General features: G+C 34.8%; 2 protein-coding genes across 3 annotated transcripts; both read right to left on the bottom strand.

Moving 5' to 3' along the window:
* Window positions 1–2,971: 2,971 nt before the first annotated feature.
* LOC110885352 (probable protein phosphatase 2C 60) lies at window positions 2,972–6,862 on the bottom strand. Of its 2 annotated transcripts, none has more exons than XM_035978527.1 (5): window positions 6,562–6,862; window positions 5,817–6,243; window positions 4,244–4,611; window positions 3,846–4,082; window positions 2,972–3,498 (listed from the first exon to the last, which is right to left on the bottom strand). In XM_035978527.1, the coding sequence occupies exons 2-5, from the start codon at window positions 6,130–6,132 to the stop codon at window positions 3,250–3,252; spliced, it is 1,170 nt and encodes a 389-aa protein (XP_035834420.1). In that variant the 5' UTR covers window positions 6,133–6,243; window positions 6,562–6,862; the 3' UTR covers window positions 2,972–3,249. The 2 variants fall into 2 exon arrangements, with proteins under 2 accessions (XP_035834420.1, XP_021988726.1); XM_022133034.2 differs by having other exon boundaries at window positions 5,817–6,225.
* A 10,423-nt stretch (window positions 6,863–17,285) lies between these two features.
* LOC110882104 lies at window positions 17,286–18,015 on the bottom strand. The gene is made up of 2 exons (XM_022130193.1): window positions 18,011–18,015; window positions 17,286–17,949 (listed from the first exon to the last, which is right to left on the bottom strand). The coding sequence occupies exons 1-2, from the start codon at window positions 18,013–18,015 to the stop codon at window positions 17,286–17,288; spliced, it is 669 nt and encodes a 222-aa protein (XP_021985885.1).
* Window positions 18,016–19,788: the final 1,773 nt, after the last annotated feature.

Here is a 19,788-nt window from a genome sequence, read left to right as displayed (position 1 = left end):
AAATGATAGACTCAAAACAAACAATGTGGATGACTATCTACCCACCACCACCCAAAATCCTCCCCCCACCCCCCTCCCCCTCACACACACACACACACACACAAAAAAAAAAAAAAAAACTATTTATATATTCTTAAAGAGCATGGTCGGTGACCATGTCTTTTGTTTAAAAGGCACCAATCTTCTATATATAGATATCTTCGATGGAAAGGGAGCCTAAATGTTAAAGTCCTCTATTGGTTGGTGGTGTTTTAGTTTAACAAGAGGTCAACGGTTCGACTCTTACTTCAAATTTCTTTTTGTAAGTGCATGTAATCATGACTTGCTTCTCTTTTCTTTTTTGTAACGAGTTCATATTTTATTTAGTAAAATTTGATACTTGCACCTAATTAATTACAGTAATAAATTATAATCAAGTCATTAAATCAATAAATTATCAAGTCATTACTTATATTATTCTTTAACTTGAGTTCTTATTTTATTTTGTTTTTTGTACAAAATATTTAAAAATTCACACTATTTTTGTGTTGAACCAAATACTATACCACTAAGTCATTGGTGTTTTTTTAAAGAGTAAATTACTTTTTGAGTCCCTGAGTTTTAGCGGTTTTAACCCCTTGAGTCCAAAATCAAAAAGTTTAATGCCCTGAGTCCCTAGCTATTTATTTTATAACGTTTTGAGTCCAATTTTGTTTATTTTATAACGATTTGAGTCCAAAAAATTGGACTCAAAAGGTTAAAATCTGGACTCAAAAGGACTCAAATGGTTAAAGACAATGCTTATAGGGACTCAGGTCGTTAAACTTTTTGCTTTTGGACTCAACTAGTTAAAACCACTAAAACACAGGGACTCAAAAAGTAATTTACCCTTTTTTAAATTGTTTAGCTAAATAAAATACGAAAAAGTTATATAGTTGTTTTAGTTAAATGATAAAAAGACCAACGAACAAAACATGTGTCGACCATGGCTTTTTCGGGCTAGCCCTCAACTTCATATATTTTATACATTCAACCCACATCTTTTGGTAAGTGAAATACCGACCTCTAACTTTTGATAATTGTCAACTTTGACCCCAATCTTTTCTACTTAATAACTTCACGCCTCATCTTCTCCAGCATTTCAATTCTTTTGTTTAAATTACTTTTACGAATTTACACCGCAAAGTGTGAGACATTATACTCTTCTTTATCTATGTCTAACCATGTTAATGTCACGAACGTAACGTGTGTGATAAAGTCTAAAACAAGTCATATCACCCAAGAGCGTCACACGTTAATGTCATCATCGTAACATGTGTAACGAAGTTGCTAATGCGACATTGCCGCCGCAACGCGCGGCACGGGTAAAAATCTAGTACCCTACCAAAAAAAAACCCCCAAAAACCTAAACCCCTCATCTAAGCTAAATGTTAAAAACTAAATCTTAAACCTAAAACTAAATGCTAAAAAAATATTTTTTCCATTAAAATCATGACTTTTTATTAATAAAATTTTGATTTTAATTTTTTTAATGGAAAAAATTAAAAAAGAATTGTGTGTTTTTTAAGTTTTGTAAGATATTTTTGGTTGTATTCACAAGTGGTTCCTAAATAATCCCCATCCTATATATATTTACTAAGTAGTTAGAAATAGAAAATCCATTTTATGTTTATATTTATAAAAACATATATACTTTTATTAAAATTTAAACGAACATCAACGAATAAAACAAACATAAATGAACACACATAAACAAAAGTTCACGGACATAAATTTACAAAGAGTGTGTTTATGTTCGTTCCTTTAATTAAATGAACAAAAATTTGTTCAAGATCATTTATTTATTAAATAAATAAACATAAACGAACTTTCTGCCGAACAGTTGGCAAACAGGTCATAAACGTTTGATTCGTTTACAACCCTAGAAAGAGATGATTGAAGATAACCGACAAGTAAGCGACAGAGATAACGAGGGTGAGCTGATTCGAGCTGGCAAACGAAGACAGATTGCCAAAAACATGATTGAAACAGTGGGCAGAACGAGCAGAAGCGAGTTGAGACATAAGAGAGAGAATGTCGTAAAAAGGCTGTCGTAAGTGATTTAGTGACTGATACTAGGTCGCGAAAATAGAGGCGCAAAGGAGCCGAGCCCGTTGAAGGCTCAAGCTCGATTAACTTATGAGAGCTTGAGCTCGAGCTCGGCTCGTTGGTAGTTTCTCAACCTCGAGTTCGGCTCGGGCTCGACTCGTTTGTAGTCTATTAATTAATATATTAGATAATATCAGAAATGATAGACTCGTTTAGGCACGTTGAAGCTCGGACTCGGGCTCATTTACTAAACAAGCTTATTTTTAGGTTCAAGCTTGGCTCATAAACAAGTGTAGATAAGTTTGGCTCGGCTCGGCTCGTTTACTAAACAACTTAAAATAAAGAGTAAATGTTGTTAAATATTAATAAAAACTAATATTGCACTAAGACGTGATAAGGCTCTACGAGCCTGACAAGCTTCAGATGCCAACCTTAAGCTCGGGCTCGATAAAATAAACGAGCTTTATTTTAGGCTCGGGCTCGATAAAGCTTGGCTCATTTCATGCTTTTTCTCGAGCCGATTTCGAGCAGCTCACGATTCACTCGTCTCGTTTGCAACCTTAGCGAAAAGTCATACAAGAAATAAACGAGGAAGAACATGTGAAAAGGCTTTAAGAGTTTTAAAAATCGTTTAATTTACAGAGGGTAAAACTTACTTTTGAAAACTAAATAGACCTTTTTAACTACCAAAGATCAAACATGTATGGCAAACATATTATAGGTAGTAATTTGTAGTAGATAGGTGGTAAGGTGTTGTGCGTAAAGGTTTAGTCCCGTTGTAGGCATTGGTGTAAATTTAAGAATAGATTTAGAATGTGTGTTAGTTTGTTGTTCTCAGAAAAAGGAAAAAAAAAAGGTAATTTCTGTAAACTTCAACTCTACCACACCATATGATCCATCCATGTAATCAACTAAGAAAAGAATAAACTACTTGCATCTGTGAAGTTTTGGTATTGCTATTCCAGGTTACAGTGTACATTTAAGAGTTTCGACTTTTTTGCTCAAAGCACGGTTAACCATGGTGCACCGGGGTTGCGCAGTTCAACCATTAAACAGGCAAGGCTAAGAGCCATGGAACCAGGGTGCACCAGGTTGATTTTCTTTCTGGGTGGTATTCACACTGATATAATACAAGAAGTATGAAAATTAGAGAGTATAGATATGTAGAGAGAGACCAGACTGTCAGGCGGGCCCAGGAGCGAGTGTGTTTGGACGCAGGTTTATTCCTGCGCCTTTCACGGATATGTTAGGGGTTCTAATCGAGCTAGCCCTACTCACGAGGTTTGAGTCAAGAAATAGCACAACCACCGTGATATCATCATGGAAATGACGGCGGACCCCACGATCGATCTTTTTCAAGTCCGAGTATCTCATTTCCCTCTTCTTTGCTGCAGACCGCAGTGCAACTTTTACTAATCTCTTAGCACTTCCCTGCATCAATGATTAAAGAAGTTCCAAGTCAAAAATTATGTGTGGAGGGATAAAATAGTCTTTTTTTAGAAAATATCTTGAAATACAAGAAAACGAATTGACTTTTCAGGTCAAAACAGAACAATTTGATCGCTTCATTGATGTTGAATATTATAATTTCAAAGAATAAAATCATGAATCAACTACATCATATTAAAATAAAAAGTACTGCAGACATTATAAATAATGATAGTAATTTATTTAAAAAAAATTCTATCCATGTTGGTATTTCGACTTCTAAAAAGTCAAACAAAAACAAGATAACGGAAGTACGTGTAAGTGTGCATGTTTTGAGTTAAGCATCTTACGGAACGTGGATGATTTTGAACAAAGTCAACAGCTTCTTGGTTAGTAAGATGCTCCCAGAGGCCATCAGAAGCAAATATGATAAACTGATCATGTGGCTGCAATTGGTGCACCGAAACAGATGGATCTGAGCTCAATATCGGTCTTTTAAACGGTTCACGAAGGCGGAATCTGGCATACAAAGGTGCCCGATTGAATTCAGTCTTTTTTAAGTAAAAATCTCCAATGGATCTTGAAATCTGCAGAGAAAGCAAAGGTTTTAAGGCTTGAATATTATAATAAAAGTATACGACAGTTTATGGAGTGGGACCAGGTATGAGTACGATTTCACAATCGGGTATGGTACCAAAAACCCTACACATTGCAATATCATTCTTGGGATCGTGTGGTCAATAACTACCTGTATAAGACCTTTTACCCGCCACACGTTATGCTTCAAAACTACAATCTGTGAATCATCTGGATGTATTGAGTGCAGCTCTTGTCTCACAGACTCTATACACGCATTGTGTTCAGCCGAAAGCTGAAGTGCAACAATTTCTCCGGTTGACTTCATAAGTCTTCCTAAAACAGCTCGAGAATCTCCGAGATTAGCAATGTAAAGGTTCCCACCACACACAACTCCCACAAGGCAGCATGATCCAACGGCCGCTATTTGCGGCTGCAATGGCCACTGTTTGGTTACAAGAGAAAGAAACCCGTCTTCTGTTGCTTCGAAAGCCTTCTTGATTACCTCCACTGACATTGATTGATTCTCTGATGTAAACCCTGATAAAACAACAACTTTGATGAATTCAATATCCCATGACCCATAAAGAACTTTATTCAAGATGGTCCATCATGTTAAGCCCATGGAGTCATTGTAGCAACAATTAAAACCCTAATGGGTTAACCTAATGAGCCACTAAAGTACATTAAAATTAGGGTTAAGACCATAGTCACATGGTTCGTGGTACGCTCCGGTACGGGAACGTGGAACGGAATCACAATTCGCTAGGTCCCTAAAATTCGGTACGGTCGGGGGTAGGCTCATTTCAGATCGCTCCGGTACGATGTACCATGTAATGTGGTACGATGTACCGGTTAAACATTGTCCTATTTTATAAGTTTAAGTATAAAATGTAAAGTAGTGAAGATAGAGAGGGTTAAATGTTAAAATATACAAACTAATTTTACACTTTTTATATGAACTTTATAAGTTTTAGGGATTAAATGTGAACTAGTGAAAGATAGAGGGGCTAAAAGTTAAAAGACCTAAACTTATTACAACCCTAGAAGGCTTAAAACGCAGGAAGCACCGCTGCTATTCCTGGTTTCAGGGAGAAATTGTTTTTTTTCTGTCCGACTTTCCATCTTCAGGTTTGGTTCGACGTTCCAACGTATTTGTATACACGTTCCGAAATCAAGCAAATCGAAATCCCGATAGCACGTAATAAAATTGAATTGATGAGTTGGGAACGCCAATTTTAACTTCGAAATCGCGATCCGGGTCGATCCTGAATCGCGAACGTACCATGATTGGGATCGTTCGAACTGGATCGGAGATTGTGCCTCAACTAGCGAATTATGTGACTATGGTTAAAACCATCAGCTTAAACCCATCGAGTCATTGTAACAATGACTCGTAACCCCAACGGGCTTAACCTAATGAACTTAACCCTAATGTAAAGCTCATTACGGTTAAGCCCATTGACCCATTGTAACAACTCTAACCCTAATGTGCTCATAAAGTTCTTTAAAATCAGAGTTGAGCCCACTGGGGTTAAACAAGTCAGGTTAAATCCGCTTAAACCCGTTGAGTCATTGTAACAATGACTAGCCCTAAAAGGCCTAACCTAATGAGCCCCTAAAGTCACTAAAATCAAGGTTAGGCCCATTAGGGTTAAACATGTCACGTAAAGCCCGCTAAGTCATCACAATGATGAGTATCCCTAACAGGCTACATACAACATTATCAAACTCAACTGACTTACTCTTGAGATGCTGAAACAAATTACTATTAATAAAGCGCGACGTCTCGGGACCACCATGCCCATCATAAACTCCAACAAAAGTCCCATACGGGCCGGACTCCTGCAAGCTCAAACACCCTGACTCAACCTGGCTCTGATCTTCCAACAAATTATTAGCCTGAACTACAGCCATGGAGAAATCCCCACTGACATGATGCCCTGAATCCTTATACCACAACAACCCGTCCTGCCGACCACTGGATTCACCACTGTAAACATATCTCCCCCACCGAGGCCGAAAACAAGCCCAAAAATAGTTCATCAACCCTGGTAACATCCCTCATCTCATCAAACCACCTCTTCCAATTATCCACATCTGATTATTGATATTCACAATCAACTTATGCCAGTCAAACCTCAATCTTGAATTCTACAAAATTAAACAATTCTAACAAATATTAAATAAATTTATATACCATAATTTATGATTACAACAGTCTATAAACTTGAAATTTACAGAAGGAAAATGAAACAAATCTGATTATTATTAATTTTAGTATTAATATTCAAAATTAACTAATTCCAGTCAAATAGAAATAGTCAAACCTCAATCTCGATCTCAATAATAATTCTACAAAATTATAAAATATATATGAAATATGATTATTACAACAGATGAAATTTAAATAAATGAAATGAAAACCTAAATAGGAGTCGTCAAAATTAAAAAGATACATAGTAAAATGTAATTGAATAGTGTACTTACAGAAGATAAGAGGATATAAAGCCCTAATTTGTTCGATTAGAATAAATTAGGGGAAATTGAAGATGATCTGAAGGTGAATTGAGTTAGATCTATGGAAGGAATCAAATCGAGAGGGAAATTGGAAGAAACTTTTGGTTGAAGAATGAAGAGTGGGAGAAATTACAGCACTTGTTGATGATGATGAGTGAATTAAGAATTGGGGGGAGCTTGAAGCCAGCAAAGCAGAGTGATTGTGTGAGAGAGGGGTTATCAGGCGGGGTATAGAGAGAGAGAGAGATAGGCAGAGGAGATTATCAAGAAGAAAAAGTGGACAAGGTGTGTATATGAGTTGTCCAAGGCGTGCACTTAAAACTTTATCGGATTTTATCACCTTTAACTATTTAACTATTATGTATTCGCTGTTATCACTCTCAACTATTAGGGTGCACGGGGCGCCACTCGGGGAGGTAATCGGTGACCTTAGTCACCGATCGGGAACACCGTCGCCATCAAAGCGGAGACCCGAATCGGTGATGGGGATCGGTGTGGAGTCACCGCTTGGTTTGGCACGATGTTCGACATTGGACTGTTGTTCAACGGTCCATTTTATAAAAAAAAAATCAACTTTTTTAAACAATATAAATCTAAACCAACCTAAATCAAATTTTTTACCACACCCACCACTCTCAAACTCTCAAATCTTTCAAATACAACACAAAAATGGATTCCAAGTTTCCGTTTCTTTCTACCCTACCCGACTTTCCGACGATGGAGATGCATCGTCAAGCGATGGTAGCTTAATTTTCTTCCAAAATCTCGTCCAACAAGCGGAGCTACTAGACACGGCATCGTCTAGTAAAAAAAAGTTGTCCGTCGAGATCGTGAGGGAGGCCATGAGACACTCATGGCCGATTATTTTGTTGAAAATCCAAAATTTAATGATGATACTTTTCTTCACAGATTTCGTATGTCCAAGTCTTTGTTCCTAAAAATTGTTAGTGACGTGGAAGCGTATGACGAGTGGTTTAAAGAAGGCTTAGACGGGAGAATGAAGAAAAGTTTCACGCCGTTGCAAAAGGTTACTTCGGCGATTAAACAACTTGCAACCGGTAACCCACCAGACGAGGGGGACGAGTATTTAAATATGTCTGAAAGGACCTCTCGTGAGTGCCTTGAATATTTCTGCGAGACGGTCTGTAAAAGGTATGCCGGTGAATTCCTACGTAGACCAACGAGCCACGACGTTGCGCTATTGTATCAGGCTCATGAGGAGAGGCATCACCTACCTGGTATGTTGGGTAGTCTGGATTGTACACACTTCGTCTGGAGAATGTGCCCCACAGAATTGCGTGGACAATACATGAGAGGCGATCATCAATACCCGACGGTTATGTTAGAAGCGGTGGCGTCTCAAGATTTGTGGATTTGGCATGCTTTTTGTGGCCCGGCGGGTTCACAAAACGACATCAACGTGCTGCAACAATCTCCATTATTTCTTGCTCAACGAAACGGAACGGCGCCAAATTGTCCATTTCAAGTGAACAACCACTTATACAAACGCGGGTATTATCTTACTGATGGGATCTACCCTACCTGGTCCGTGTTTGTGAAGTCTTTTCCATATCCTCACGACCCGAATGAAAAAAAGTTCAAGAGGCAACACGAGGCCGCAAGAAAAGATGTGGAACGGGCATTTGGTGTGTTAGAGGCGAAGTGGGGAATACTAAATCGTCCAATGCGTTCGAAAACGGTGAGAAAGATAAGGTCCATCGTGTATACGTGCCTTATTTTACACAACATGATTATAAAAGACGACGGAAGGGCGATAGCACCGGTACATATTCAAGATCCTCCAGTCGAACCCGTCTTCGATGATACAGCTTATACGGAGCTCATTGACGAAGACACGCATTGGAGACTAAAACACGATCTCGTTGAGCATCTCGGAAGTTTAGATCTGCCTCACCTTGAAGTTGATTCGGACGACGAGTAGTTTGTTTTTATATTTTTCTAGTTTGAATGTAATTTTATTTTTCTACTTTGAATGTAATTTTTATTTTTCTAGTTTGAATGTATTTTTTTTTAATTTAATGAAATGTCTTTTATTTAATTTTTATTTTTATTAATATTTTTTTTAATTTATAAATATGCATAATTTTACAAAAAAAAAAAAAAAAAAAAAAAAAACCCAACTCCCCTAAGAGGGGAGTGCCGCCATCAAAATGGGGTGTTAGGGGAGTTTAAAAGGGGAGTTGACGTGGCACTAGTTGATTGGTTGGGCGTAAAAGAGGGGAGGTGAGTGCCCCTTACACCCTTACTTTGGCTCTCACCACTCCTAACTTAACATTTTGTGTATTTTATCACTCAGGTTGAGTGGTTTTTTGCTCCTCTTTTGTTATTTAGAAGCAAATACACCTGTAGTCATTAGTAATTCACAAAATGTTACCCTAATATCACCAATAAGACTAGTCAAACACTAAGAAATGTTCACATGCGGGGTGACACAACACACTAACGCTCTGTTCCCGAATTAACTTAAAGAGAGAAAAGAAAGGATTCCCTCATTTTCTTTTCTTTTCTCTTAATTTCCTTCCAAATTGGAAATATTAATTTTAGGCAAAAAACCTCTCATTTTCTCTTCTTTTCTCTCAAAGCTCTGGAACACAATTAAAAATTATTTCCTCTTAAATCCTTTCTTTTATTTCCTTTAATGAAACTCTGGAACACAGTGTAAGTGTTAAGTTGGAAGTGGTGGGAGTTAGGGGCGGACCTATAGGTTGGCGAGAGGTAGCCCGGGATACCCCTCAACTTTCTTGGCGTAATGCAATGTCTTTTTTTTTTAATCTCTGTTTTATTTATGGGATACCTCTAAACAAACGTTAGGATACCCCTGAGTGTATGTGAGGATAAAATAGAATGAAGTTTCATGGTCGATTGAATGGGAAATTTTACGATAATGGAAATTGTAAAGTTGCAAATCATACAAGAATGATGAAGATGAAGTATTATTAATATTTAATTAATAATATAATAATAAGAGTTGGTACTTGGGAATTGGAACATTGAATGTAAAGAAAAAAGTAAATCTAGAAAAGACAAAAGTCATGTCAAAACTTTAACCATTTAGGGGCTGTTTGATAGCCTCTTAATGACCATTCAGATGTTGTCTCTTAATGGTTTAAAACCTCTGAATGAATAAGAGGTAACCTCAAGTCTGAATGGTTAAGAGGTAACATCTGAAAGGTAAATCATCACATATCACGTTTTTCTACCTTCTCATTGGTAAAATTCTTAATGGTTCCATTAAGAGGTAGCCTCTTAATGATCATTCAGAGGCTACCAAACAGCCCCTTAGTGTATTTTCTTTTTCAGTGTAAGTGTACGATAGTTTTTTTAACAAGGTAAAAGTGTAAATAATATAGAAAATACATTAAAATAGTTCTTTTGAGATATATAACTTAATAGATTTTTTTAGATAAAATTTTAACCATTTAGTTTATTTTCTTTTTTACTGTACGCTGGCTTTTTTTAACAAGTTAAAAGTGTAAATAATATAGAAAAAACATTAAAATAGCTCTTTGAAATATGTGATTTAATAGATTTTTATTTTCAAATGTAAAGAAATATTATATAAACATGAAGAAAATTTGAATGTTTAATCTATATGTTTCTATGGATATATGATTAAGAAATTTTTTAAACTGCGATTATATAATGAAATTAAAAATAAAGATATTCATACTAAAACCTAGAATTTCTAATATTGAAAAATCATATAAAACTACATGCTTTAGTAGATTTTAAAGGACACCGAGTTTCGGTTCTTTTTGTTGTAAAGAATTTTTTTATCACAAACTCAATATTATTTATAAAATTTGTAAAAAGTATTTAAATCTTATTACTAATTGTTTAATGTTTTTTTTTTATTTAATACATAATTTCAATTGTGTCTTATCTTATCTCAAAACATCATATTATAATTTCTAACTCTTATTACTAATTGTTTAATATTTTTTATTTATATTGTATGATACACAAGTCTGTGACCTAGTAAGTATATATATATATACTAGTCGCATAAGGCCGCTAAGGGCTCTCGAATTCTCATGGATGACCTAGGTAAAAGAAGAATTTAAGGACCCATTTTTACTAGCCGCATAGGACCCTTGAATTCTAAAAGACATGTCTAGGTAAACGCTTTTTGGGATACCCCTGAATTTTTCTTTTAGTTCCACCACTGGTGGGAGTCAAAATGATAGTTGGTGGTGATAACGGCCAATACCCAATAATTAAGAGTGATAAAATCCAATAATCCTAACAAAAATAAAGATATGGATACCACTATTAAAGTTACTCGGTTAGTATTGGTTTGCCTTGTAACATTTTGGTACTCGATATACCTTCGGATACAAAAAGAATAGTATTCTTGATTCAACTCTGTTTTTAATTAAAAAAATCATAATATCGAGATATAAAATGAAACACAGCTTCATAAATAGTTTTTTTAAAGGTTAATGGACGAAAGAACTATAGTGAAACTAAAACTTACAAAAATAAATAAAAATTATTTTAATTATAGTGATGTGTGGCAAATTTACAAGCGTTGAGTTACTATTCATCATTTGTAATTAAGGGGGTGTTTGGGGTTGAGTTTTGAAAATAGATTATGCGTTTTGAATAATTAAAATCAGATAATTAGCTGTAACAAAACGTGCTGCAGAAAGATAGTGTTTGGATTTGATTATGTTGTTTGATATCACAATAATCAGATAATCAACATTGTTTGGATTTGATTATGTTGTTTGATATCACAAAAATCAGATAATCAACTATTTGAGTGTTTGGCAAGTATGTATATTTTAAAAAAATAAATAAGTGAAAACGTAAAAAATCAGTTTTTGGATTATCACGTTTTCCTGCAGCAAGGGGTGACCTACTTATGGATTATCACGTTTTGAACTATACAAAACGTAAAAAATCACTTTTTATTAATTTTTTACCAAACACTCAAAATAGATTTTTTGCGATTTCAAAACACAATAATCAAATAATCAGGTTGAAAACGCAATCCCAAACACCCCCTAAATTGTATATATAAAATTTATCAAACAATGTTAGCATAATAAGATACGACATCAGTTATTGTTTTGTATGAGGACGCCCAACAGGGCAAATACGCAAATAGAGGTATGTATCAAACTAATGCGGCCGCACACTTCAACCAATGAGTAAATAACACGTGACAACACAAAAGTATGTTTTCAATGGATTTTAAATCTAAATTTCAAATATGACACTTCAACCAATGATAAGATGACACATAGCAATGCTAATAACACTTTTAAGCCAAAAAGCGCCAATGACGATTTTTATCGGTCAATAACGATTTTTATGCCAGTCGTGAGTGTTGAGCCTAAAATTACGTCACTTCCGAAATGCATGTCCATGTGACCTCTTTCAGTTGAGTTATATTTTCACATAATCCTCGGTAACGTTCATTTATATATATTGTCCTTTATCTTTATACCCATTTTCAGTCGTTGTCCTTTATGTTTAAAATTGACGAGTTTTGTCCTTTATGTTTTCATATCATACACGTTTTGTCCTTTAGGCCTAACCCAGTTAGTTTTTTCAGTTAAATTTAGTCATATGCTTTGCACATGAGGGCATTTTTGTCAATTCAAAGGTAAGTTCAACGGCAGATTTATAGCTCAAAGCTTTTGCAACCTTTGAATTGACAAAAATGCCCTCATGTGCAAAGCACATGACCAAAGTTAACTGAAAAAACTAATTGAGTTAAGCCTAAAGGACAAAACGTGTATTATATGAAAACATAAAGGACAAAACTCGTCAATTTTGAACATAAAGGACAACGCCTAAAAATGGGTATAAAGATAAAGGACAATCCTTGAAATTCACTCTATAAAATATTTAGCTAACATGATATCATTAGTTTGATTTTTCATATGTTTATGTGGTATTAGAGTGAGATGAGAGCTCATATTCTCCCAGAAACAAAATTATGGCCTTTTATTTCATAAAATACAAATATAATATAAGTAGAGGTTATCAAGCCAGTGTGAATAACAAATCTTTAAACTCTAAACATCATTAAAAAGATATGTTGATCAACATGTTGATGTTTAATATAAGAAAAATAGGGTCATCCGTTCTTAACATTTCATGTAGACCAACTAGATATTAATCAAACGTCTGTTATACAAATGGCCAAGATAATGAGAGAAATTGATTATGTTAATGTTTAGAAACGTATTACCAATTAAAGACCATATAATGACTTAGATTTTAGAATACAAACAGTAAGTTATGAGTATATTGAGTTCGAATATGTAGGCTAAGAGAAACTAATTAAAGTGTACACCAACCAATAGGGTGATGGTCCATTGGCAAAATAAATCCTTTAAACACTTGGGTTTGGAAGAATGAGATATTGGGTTCAATATATACAGACGACAATGAATTAAAGAATTTTTTCGTCAAAAAATAAATAAAGTGTACACCATACATGAGAAGATCAAAACTCCGGAAAAGTTAAAGATGGGGAAGGTAATATAAAAGTAAGAGTTAATTACTATTTTCGTCCCTGTGGTTCGTCAAAAATCACTATTTCAGTCCATTAGTTTAAAAATTGCAATTTCAGTCTCTGTGGTTTCACTTTCGTAACCATTTCAGTCCACCTCCGTTAACCCCATCCATTTATTCTGTTAAGTAGACGTGAATTGACCATAATGCCCTTATTAATAAAAACAAAAAGATATCTAAATGAGTTAATTACTGTTTTCATCCCTGTGGTTTGTCAAAAATCACTATTTCAGTCCATTAGTTTAAAATTTGCGATTTCAGTCCCTGTGATTTCACTTTCGTAACCATTTCAGTCCAGTCTCTTAACACCGTCTATTTTAATGTTAAGTTTTTAATAAAATACCTAAATTACCCTTGTGTTAATTAAATATGAACTTATTTGATTTTATTATTGGATTTATATGATTTTATTGTTGTATGACATATGGACTTAAATTGGATCGTAGGGTTCGACCCACCATAGCTTCGGTAGAAGTAGAAGTCTGGTACTATTTTTACATATATGGTTCCAAAATTTTAATTTTTGATGTTAGAATGAGAAAATGTCCAGGTAAGCATTATTTTTCAAAGTTATTATGTTAACTAATGCTGCTAGGAAGATATTAATTGAGGTGGGGTAATGGGTCGCTGGACATAAGAGGGTGGGGTTGTGATGCCGGAGATGATGACCGGAAACTTTTGCCGGAAATGAGAGCAAGGATGGAGTGGTCAGTGGGGTGGGGTAGCGTGGGGTTGTGTTTTAACAAGTGGGTCATAGAATACAATCTTTTAAATTTCCATGGCTTTTTATTTAATTAACACAAGGGTAATTTAGGTATTTCATTAAAAACTTAACGGTAAAATAGACGGTGTTTGGAGACTGGACTGAAATTGTTACGAAAGTGAAACCACAGGGACTGAAATAGTGATTTTTGACAAACCATAGGGACGAAAACAGTAATTAACTCATTTAGATATCTTTTTGTTTTTTATTAATAAGGGCATTATGGTCAATTCACGTGTACTTAACAGAATAAATGGATGGGGTTAACGGAGATGGACTGAAATGGTTACGAAAGTGAAACCACAGGGACTGAAATCGCAATTTTTAAACTAATGGACTGAAATCGTGATTTTTGACAAACCACAGGGACGAAAATAGTAATTAACTCTAAAAGTAATCACTAGAATTAAAAAAAAAAAAAAAAAAGTCACAAGAAATATTGTCTAGTTGGGACTTCGTGTGTGAGAAAATAATATTTTAGTAAATTGTGAGATTCGTTACTAGTTAACAATCATTTGATGATATTCGCTTTTGTTTTACTATTTACGTATGTACATGATTTGTCTTCTTTTCATGTGTGTTTGGAAATTCGTTTAAAACGAGATGATATCTAAAAATGGACGAAGATACAACATGGTCAAATGAACCAACTGTAGTTAGATCAAACTCAATGTAATCTATTTGATGTGTATTTATAACATGGATGACGAGTTGTATGGGATATAGGGTAGAAAACTCCTTGACTAGGTGCATGTATTTGTAGAGGTTGTGAGAGAGAATGAGAAATAAATGGACCCGAACAGCAACGCATGGTGGATACCATCTCGCAACCAAATTATGACCTAAATCAACAAGCTTATTATGTACCGCTCCCTCAATCAGGCCACAGTATGGTTATTGGAACTAGGTGTGTGCACGATTTGGTTCGGTTATTAGCATTAACCGAAACCGAAGTTATCGGTTAATCTACTTTATTTATTAATCGTTTTTCCGTTTATTCGGTTAGTTTGTCGGTTTTAGGTTCGGTTCGGTTAATAATCAAAATCAAACTTGGGCTAAAGTTTTTGCTTAGAAATACATGTAATGGAGGTATAAATACATGAAATGGAGGTTTACATAAATGAAATAGAGATATAAATACATGAAATGAAGGTATAAAACATTAAATACAATACATGAAATGGAGGCATAAAAACTAGAAATATACAAAAATATATATGATTCGGCTCGGTTAATTTCAGTTAATCGAGGGCAAAAAAAAAATCCGATAACCAGTTTTTGGTTAATTCGGTTTTCGATTAGTTTCGATTTGGTTTCGTCGGTTCAGTTATTGATCACCCCTAATTGGAACTATGTCGGTGGCAATACTGCTATTCCACTAACCCAAACCGACTCCCAACCCAATTCCCAAACACAAGCAATACTAGAGACATAACCTAAACATGAAATTGAGGCATAAAAGCTAGAAGAGTTAATTACTGTTTTCGTCCCTGTGGTTTATCAAAAATCACTATTTTAGTCCATTACTTTAAAAATTGCGATTTCAGTCCTTGAGGTTTCACTTTAGTAACCATTTAAGTCCCTGTGGTTTCACTTTCGTAACCATTTCAATCCATTATTATGTTAAGTATAGGGACTGAAATGGTTACGAGGTGGACTGAAATGGTTACTAAAGTGAAACCTCAAGGACTGAAATCGCAATTTTTAAACTAATGGACTGAAATAGTGATTTTTGACAAACCACATGGACGAAAACAGTAATTAACTCAAGCTAGAAATATACAAAAATATAAATGGTTCTGCTCGGTTAGGTTATTCTAGTTAATCGAGGATACAAAAAATCCGATAACCCACTTTTGGTTAATTCAGTTTTTGGTTAATTCGTTTTTCGGTTAATTTCAATTAGGTTTCGTTAGTTTTCGGTTCGGTTTGGTTAACGGTTCAGTTATTGCTCACCCCTAATTGAAACTATGCCGATGGTGATACTGCTATTCCACTAACCCAAACTGATTCCCAACCCAATTCTCAAACCCAAGCAATACCGGAGACATAACCCAAACCCGTAAAAGAGCGTCGTAGACGAGCACGTGGGAAAGCCGTTGGAAGTAATGGTCCTCAAAAGTGGACTTCTGATGAAGAAGAAGCGTTGGCTCGTGCTTGGGTCGATGTATTGCAAGACATGATCGCCAGAAACAATAAAAAGATTGATGGCTTTCACGAGACGGTCACTTTGAAGTTCCATTGTTTGATGAAATGAAATCATATCACACTGTTGATACTTGTATCTCGAATTACCGTGAAATGAAGATGAAGGTCAGTTAATTTTGTAGTATTTACAACATATGGAACAACCATAAAAGTGAGAAAGTGATACCAATATATTGAACTACTCACTTAAAAAAAATACCGTGAGGAGCACAAGGATCAAGTTTTCAAAAATATATAATTTTTTATTTACTTTATGTAATGTTTGTGTGTGTATATATAATTTTTTTTATAATTATTAAAAATAAATTTATTATCTGGTATTTAAAAAATAAAAATGACGAGGCAAAGGAATGTGAAACCATTGACCACACCCCATGTAGTGGAAGAAAGTGAAATTTGATATGACGCTGAGATGACGACATAGAAAATAAAACCATACTACACAGTGGCAAGAACTAAGCATTATATACTAGGAAGAGGGAATTGGAATATTTGTTACCACGATTGTTCATTATTTCATAGCATCTCAAAAGGGAGTTTTCTAGTAGCTTTGCTCTTAACATAAACAAGGAAGAGGGAATTGAAACAAAGTTGGTACTTTCCAGTTTCCACTAACAGCAATGTCAAGCTTCCAAATGTCTACTGGCAATTTCCACAAATCTCTATTCTCTACCACACCAATGTCAAGTTTCCAAATGTCTACTGGCAATTTCCACGTACATATAGACTTTTTGATGAGTGTTTTTATGATATGATAGTTATTTGGACACAGTTTAGTTTTTAGCATTTTTAGCCTTTTTTATTGTGGGTGCTTTTACAACATGGCATATCGATCTTCTATGCTGTCTTATCATCAAGACAAATAATCTTAATGGTTACTCCTTTTTACGTGACACTAACATTATATAGTATTCAATACTCATTTTTTATGTGTGATATGTGTTTCGGACACTCAAATGACACCGATAAAACTTTAAAAATAGTAACACAAGTCCAAATTAAAAATATAATATATTTTGCATTACACTTTTTTTAAATACAAAATTTTATTTAAAATCAAACATTAGCCCAGAGCTAACCCTGGCTATCAGTTTTTTTTTTTTTTTTGAAAGGTAAACTTCATTAACAAAAAAACGACGACCCAAGCCAGGCCGACAAACAAACTACATAATTACATATTTACAAATGAGCACCAATCCTTCCAATCTAAATCCCTGTGTTTCGTTCTATTCGAATACCAAAGAAAACTTAAAACCTTTATTTCACTAATATTATCTTCAATTCTAGCCGACGAGCTTGAGAATTTGAGGTTATTCCTTGCACGCCAAATGCTCCAACAAGCGATTATGATAATACCTTTAACCGCCTCCTTTTTCCTTTCCGACATCCCGATGTTACTATGAATCGAAAGGAGATCATGAAGGGAAAACGCAAAAATATTAGGGATATTACACCAAGAGCTAACTCCATTCCATACGTTCGAAGCAACGAAGCAAGCTAAAAACAGGTGGTCGACTGATTCTTCTTCCGAGCTACAAAGAGGGCACGTCGAATCGACAATAACCACATTTCTTTTCTTCAATGCATCTGCACTTGGGATTTTATTTAACTCCATCCTCCACACATGAATATTAACTTTGGCCGGAATCCACTTGCTCCATTCGAAAACAAATCCATTAACCTGACTGAGATCATCTTTTAGCAACTTTTTTACCGATTTAACCGAGAAGTTCCCTGTCGGATCAGCAGTCCACTTCCACCGAGCCGCACCAGCCGAGATTTGAACATTATCCAGCAGCCCAATCAACTGCTCCAGCCTAGAATGAAGACCCTGGCTATCATCTCATCGCCAATAAACAATATAGTTTACAATGGCCTCGAAGTTATGGATATCACCTCATTGCCACTAAATTATTAGTGATTTTGATATCGTAGCCCAAAGCCCCAAATTGCTTCGCTATTGACCCATCTCATTTAAGAGAGTTGTACGATGAAATGAAATGACAATACATGGATGGTCATGCATGTCATTCTGAACCAATCATCTCTCTTCTCATGGGCAACCGTCTCATTCTTGTAAAATGTAGTTTTTTTTTTTTTTTTTTTTTTTATTTATTTATAAATATTTTAATAAAAGAGATGGTTCAAAAGTTGACAACTTTGTTACATAAACTTAATTACATAGTTAGTCTTTGTGGTTTACACAAAGTAACATACTTAGGTACTAAGGCTAGAGGGTATGGTGATGGTCCTCCAAGGGAGGATGATCCGCCACGTAGACGCCACGTCATAATACTCCCAAGGATGGTCCATCCCCCAAAACTAGAGGGTATGGGAGGATGGTCCTAATCATAGTCCTCCCCACCACTTTTATGTTTTTTTAATTTTTTTAATCTTCTACTTTTTTAACATTTAACAAATAAACTAACAAAATATTTTCATTAATATTAAAAAACATTACATAAACTTAAAAAAAATAAACTTAAAAAAAATTCTAATATATTAAAATAAGCTACTAGTCTTCGTCTTCCATGTCGTGGTCGGGTTCGTTTTGAGCGTTGTTCCAAATGTACTCCACCAAGTCCGCTTGTAGGTTATGATGTGTGTACTCGTTACGTAGAGCGAACATGTTCAAATCTTGTTGTTCCCCACTAACTGAAACAGAATTTCCAGTAGATGCGTTTTCGTCGTACTCGCATATCGCTCTACCTTTGTCATAAGCCTATACACTTATTTTTATTATTTATTCTTATTATTTATTCTTTTCAAAACAAATCATATAAAACAAATCATATACTTTCCTGCAAAAAAGTAAACAACCTATATGCCTACTAACTAGTAATAAGCCTATACACTTATTTTTATTATTTATTCTTTTCAATCGTCTCCCTCATCTCATCTCCCTCCTCGCTCCACCGAAATAGCAAGCTGCAATTTCGGTAAACCCTGCAGCTCCGGCAACACCTAAAATATCATGTCTCTCTTCTCTTTTTAACTTAAACTTCGCAAACAAACCAAGGAACAGAGGTAACATAAACTTTTTTCCGGGGTAACTTAAATTTTCCATTTTTTTAATAACGGCTACTTTTCAGATGGGGGCTCACATGTTTGGTCCATCGCAAACGGCAATAATCGAACGATGGGGACGGGACGGAGGGGGTAGGGGTGTTCAGGATTCGTTTCGAATTCGAAATTCGTTTAAATTCGATCCGATTATCAAGAATTCGTTTCGATTATAAGAATTCGAATTCGATTCAATTCGAGTCAAGTAAATCGAATACGAATTTGTAATTTCAAATTCGATTCGATTTGAAATTCGAATAAAAATTATACATTTTTATTTATTATTTTTATATATAATACAAATATAACTTTTATTAAGCTATACTATAAATTATTTTCAAAATTTTTTCCAAGTATTAAAATTACCCATTACCAAACCCACTACATGACCCATAAGTAAAACCTAAGTATCTATCAATAGATTTCTAACCATAAAAATATTAACTTGTAATGTGGAGTGATTATTCCCGACTTCTCGTTTTGAATTTTAGACTTGTGGTACTTTATTTGAAAACTTTTAATGTGATATCGTGCTTTATGGCTGCTTTAAAATTTACGTTTCATTTTGATAGTTTTTTACATGTTTTAAAGAATCTGAATTAAATCGAATT

Source organism: Helianthus annuus, chromosome 10 (assembly GCF_002127325.2).
Source record: "Helianthus annuus cultivar XRQ/B chromosome 10, HanXRQr2.0-SUNRISE, whole genome shotgun sequence".
NCBI classification, from domain to species: domain Eukaryota; kingdom Viridiplantae; phylum Streptophyta; class Magnoliopsida; order Asterales; family Asteraceae; genus Helianthus; species Helianthus annuus.
This window is presented reverse-complemented; position numbering and strand designations above follow the sequence as displayed.

What these genes read in the sequence shown, in the direction of transcription:
- LOC110885352 (XM_035978527.1), bottom strand. Translation starts at nt 6,132, where the DNA reads ATGTTACCAGGGTTGATGAACTATTTTTGGGCTTGTTTTCGGCCTCGG. An exon ending in GGGTAAAAGGTCTTATACAG is followed by an intron (nt 4,083 to 4,243) that starts GTAGTTATTGAC and finishes CTTTCTCTGCAG; the next exon opens with ATTTCAAGATCCATTGGAGA. An exon ending in TTCAAAATCATCCACGTTCC is followed by an intron (nt 3,499 to 3,845) that starts GTAAGATGCTTA and finishes TCATTGATGCAG; the next exon opens with GGAAGTGCTAAGAGATTAGT.